The sequence below is a fragment of the Penaeus vannamei genome, unplaced genomic scaffold (genome assembly GCF_042767895.1).
Source record: "Penaeus vannamei isolate JL-2024 unplaced genomic scaffold, ASM4276789v1 unanchor3208, whole genome shotgun sequence".
NCBI lineage: Eukaryota > Metazoa > Arthropoda > Malacostraca > Decapoda > Penaeidae > Penaeus > Penaeus vannamei.
In genome coordinates, this window is record NW_027216192.1 from 1 (window position 1) to 5,000 (window position 5,000).

General features: G+C 34.1%; 1 protein-coding gene across 1 annotated transcript in view; it reads left to right on the forward strand.

Annotated features, from left to right (window-relative positions):
- Positions 1-1,551: 1,551 nt before the first annotated feature.
- Positions 1,552-5,000, forward strand: part of LOC113825456 (uncharacterized) — a gene marked incomplete at its 3' end in the record, with an annotated part of 3,471 nt that continues 22 nt past the window's right edge. The window contains 3 exon segments of the mRNA XM_070120144.1: positions 1,552-1,725; positions 2,910-3,035; positions 4,913-5,000. The exon segment at positions 4,913-5,000 is cut by the window's right edge and continues 22 nt beyond it. Coding sequence (XP_069976245.1) covers positions 1,564-1,725; positions 2,910-3,035; positions 4,913-5,000 — 376 coding nt within the window.

The following is a 5,000-nucleotide window of genomic DNA, read 5'->3' on the forward strand; positions in this document are numbered from 1 at the left end:
CTCTCTCTCTGTCTCTCTCTCTCTCTGTCTCTCTCTTTCTCTCTCTCTCTCTCTCTTTCTCTCTCCTCTTCCTCCTCCACCTCTTTTTGCTCCTCCTATTCCTACCCATCCTCCTCCTCCTCCTCCTCCTCCTATGTTGTGTGTACGTGTACACTGCACCTCCCAGCTGGGTGACCAATATGAACCTTCAATTTTTACCTTCAGTGCGCAATGCGGTGGTTGATTTGTTCACCGACAGTTGCCAAAACATGCAAACAGTCTACGAACAGTTTATTTGGTTGACATCAATTTCCGGCTATTATGGAGCCAATTGGTGGTCATTTTAACGAGGTAGTTTACGTTGACGATAACTAGCATTCATGTACGATTTCAGGGTAAGGGGGGCAATAAAGCCTTGTGTTATTTCTGTGATTATCGCGTTAGGAAATGTAGTTTACTGTATCCAGAGAAGAAGGAAAGAAATAAAGAAAGGAAGGAAGGAAGGGAGAAAGAAAAAAAAAAAGGAAGAAAGGCTGGCACAAGCGTTGTTATCATTTTCCTGAACAACCATCTTCTGTTTGTGAAGAATGTGAACTTACAAGACATTATTTCGAACTGCCAGTTACGTCTTACAACTGAACTCTGCGTCGCGTCCACCGCTGACTGCTGGCGTGTTGGAAAGGACAGAGTGTGAAGTCAGCAATCGCAAGCTATCGGGAAGCATTTGCAGTTTTAGCTTCCAGTTTAGTTTCCCTCGTGTCTCTCTGTGTTTCGTTTGATTATCTTTTAATTCGTACGCTCGCTTTTATAAGTCGTGTCTGTCAGCCCCTGAAGATGGTAAAACAAATCAGTTCTTATCTTTAAATTGTAGGAAGTTATGAGCTTGATAGCTACTGTGACAAGTTGTATTTTGTATTGTATGAATACTACAAAAATATCGTGTAGTCAGCCCCCAAACGTGATAACAAATTCATTCATATCTTTTGATTGTAGGAAGTTAACAGCTTGATTGTACTATAACAATCCATATTTTGCACTGTATGAATGCTACAAAAATATAAACACTCACCTGAATCTATCTACCTATATATATGATAGAAACTACTTCTACGCAATTTTCATCCTACATACCTAACAATACCCTTTATCCCTCCCATCAGAAAATTCAGAAAATAAAAATAATAATAAAAAACAGTTCCACCCTACATAGCTCACAATACCCTTTACCTCTCCTATCAGAAAACAGAAATAATAATAAAAAATAAAAAACAAAAACACATTCCCACCATATGCAACTGACCCACAAATTACCTCTCCTATCAGAAAATAATAATAATAAAAAAATAATAATAAAAACACATTCTCACCATATGCAACTGACCTACAAATTACCTCTCCTATCAGAAAACAATAACAAAAAAATAAAATTAAAAAGATAAAAACACATTCCCTCTCCTATCAGAAAATAATAATAATAATAAAAAAATAAATAAAAACACATTCCCACTATATGCAACTGACCTACAACTGACCTACTAACACCCCCTCCTCCTCCTCCTCCTCCCACAGGCTTCTCTCCCCACCATGGAGTTCATTCAGATCGTCCAGCGGCCGGCATACTCCCAAAGGCCCTATGGCGTGCTCAGATCCCCCTACATTGAGCACCCTGGCTGTTCCGTGCTGTGCAACCACCCAACAGCGCCGCATAGTCACAGGGCGCTGCTCAACGTCACGCGGGCGTCATGGGTGAGTGAAAGTGTTGGTGATTCATGATGGATGCGTTATTTATTATATTTTTTTTTTATTTATTTATGATAGATGTTATTTATTATTTATGGTAGATGTGTTGTTGTTGTTGTTGTTTATTAGTGGTGGTGGTATTATCATTATCGTCATCAGCATTGTGGTTAGTGTCATCATGATCATTGTCATTACTGTTATTATCGGTATTGCTATCATTATCGTTTTTATTTCTATTGATTATTATCGTAAGCGTTATCATCATTATCATCATCATCATCATCATTTCTATTATTACTATTGTTTTTATTAAAACTTTTATCATTATCATTATCATCATCATTATCTTCATCAGAATTGTTATTATTATTGTTATTGTTATTATTTTTGTCATCATTATTATCATTGTCATGATTTATATTATCCTTATAGTCAATATAATTGTTATCATCATTATTATCATTATCGTCATTTTCATTATTAAAGTTATTGTCATTATTACGGTTATTATTAATACCATTATTATTATTATTATTATTATTATTATTATTATTATTATTATTATTATTATTATTATTATTATTGTTGTTGTTGTTGTTGTTGTTGTTGTTATTGTTGTTGTTATTATTATTATCATTATTATCACAATTATTATTATCATTATTATTATTATTATTATTATTATTATTATTATTATTATTATTATTATTATTATTATTACTATTATTATTATCGTTATTTTTATTATTATTGATATCGTTATCATTACAATCATTGGAAATATCATTGTTATCATTATCATTATTGTTAACATCATTATCGTAATTGTTACTAATATTTCAAGCATTATTTTCTTTCATTATAATTATTATCATCATTATTATTGATACTATTTTCATTAACATTGTTATCATTATTACCATTGTCATCATAGCCATTATTTTTCATTATGATCGCTATTATCATTATCATTATCATCATTACTATCATTACCATTATTGTTTTATGTTGATACTAATTTCATTATCCTTAATATCATTATTACTAGTATCATCATAGCCATTATTTTTTCCTTATGATCGCTATTATCATTATCATTATCATCATTACTATCATTACCATCATTATTTTATGATCATTATCATTATGACCATCATCCTGACCCTCACCATTTCCTCCTTCTCCCGCAGCTTCAGGAGGTCCGCGCCCACATGGCGAGGGCGGGCACGACACAGGTGGAGGGAGACGGGGACACGGGGGACAGAAGGACCCCCTCCAGCATGCCCTTTACCCCCCTGGGCACGGAGGGGCTTCAGGTGGGTAGTGATGTCTCTCTGTTTGGGTTTTTAAGGGGGGTATGTCGGTTTTATTGTTTATGTTTGGTATGTTTTTTTTTTTTTTTTTGATGGAGTATGTCTGTTTTATTCTTTTCTTTTCTTATATTTGGTATGTTATGGGGGGGGGGGGGGTTAATGGGGGTATGTCTGTTTTATTTTTTTCTTATATTTGGTATGTTTTTTTTTTTTTTTTAATGGAGTATGTCTGTTGGATTAATTTTTTTTTCTTATATTTGGTATGTTTTTTTGTTTTTTCTTTTTTTTTTTTTTAATGGAGTATGTCTGTTGGATTATTATTTTTTTTCTTATATTTGGTATGTTTTTTGTTTGTTTGTTTGTAATGGGGTGTGTCTGTTTTATTTTTTTTCTTCTTATATTTGTTTTTTTTTAATTTTTAATGGGGTATGGTTTATTTTTTTCTTCTTATATTTGGTATGTTTTTTTTAATGGGGTATGTCTGTTTTTTTTTTCTTCTTATATATATTTTTTTTTGTTTTTAATGGGGGTATGTCTGTTTTATTTATTTTTTCTTATATTTGGTATGTTTTTTTGGGTTTTTAATGGGGTATGTCTGTTTGGTTATTATTTTTTTCTTATATTTATGTTTTTTTTGTGTTTGTTGTGGCTATTTTGAGTGGTGAGAAACTGTAGAGAAATAGATAGATAAATAGATAAAGTAGAAAATGAAGATTGTAGCTTGTTTGTCAGTATACTGGGGTCTATTTTTGTTGTTCATAATCTTGAGAGTACTCCTAATTATACCAACATAAATGTGTAAAATGCATTTAGTGTAAGAATACCACATAATCACATGAATACTTTAATAACAGGCCTACATTACTGTTTTCAAAAAAGGCACCATTAGTTCTTCACTTCTGTCGTTCAGTAAAGAATTATTATCGTTCATTAAGGAGTTGCTATCGTTCTGAAATGACATATATTTCACTGCGGACTGGAATCTTAAAAGGGAAATTATGCAGTCTCGTAAACGATACTTTTATCCACCTTTTGAAATAATCCTCTTGAGATTCAAAGAAAACGGAATCTGCATAAAAAATTGGAGGTAATACTATGCCATTTAATCCTTAACGAGGGTCCCAGAGTTCACGGAGCTGAGAGCCAATTATTGGTCGTAAAAGATAAGCATTTTGTAATTAGCTCTTTATATAACCCGACATCTCGAGCCTTAATTTCCCAGAGATGAATTGGTTTTCGTTATATTCACTTATAATTGCTCTCCGGCGATATAAAGTGAAGGACTCGGAATTGTTTTTAAAATAAGATCGACTTTTATATGATGATGGAATTTCTGCTCTGCACGGTTTCCAAGTACTGTTTAATGGCATTTTTTATTATTCACGGAACAATTTTAAAACGATTAACCACTCAGCTTTTAAGAGCGGGTTCACTCACGTGTGTGTGTGTGTGTGTGAGAGAGAGAGAGAGAGAGGGGGGGAGAGAGAGAGAGAGAGAGAGAGAGAGAGAGAGAGAGAGAGAGAGAGAGAGAGAGAGAGAGAGAGAGAGAGAGAGAGAGAGAGAGAGAATAAGAGAAAAGTGAAAAGAGAGAGAAAGGGAAAGAGAAAGAGAAAGTGAGAGAGAGAGAAATCGAGAGAAATCAAGAGAAAGAGAGAGAGAGAAATCAAGAGAAAGAGAAAGAGAGAGAAATCAAGAGAGAGAGAGAGACAGAAAGAGAGAGAGAGCGAAAGAGAGAAAGAAAGAAAAAGAAAAAGAAAAAAAAAAAGAAAGACACACATACGCACGAATATAAACACATATCTCTCCCTGCACCAAAAGTCACACACACTCCAAGCATAACTAAAGCCTTCTTTTTCCCTTCCTTCGTCTCCCTTCTTCAGGTGAACATCCCGGAGGAGTTCCTGGCTCGCTTCGCCCGCTCCGACTCCCGTCCCGACTCACCCGCACCGACTCTCCTCGTCCACACCT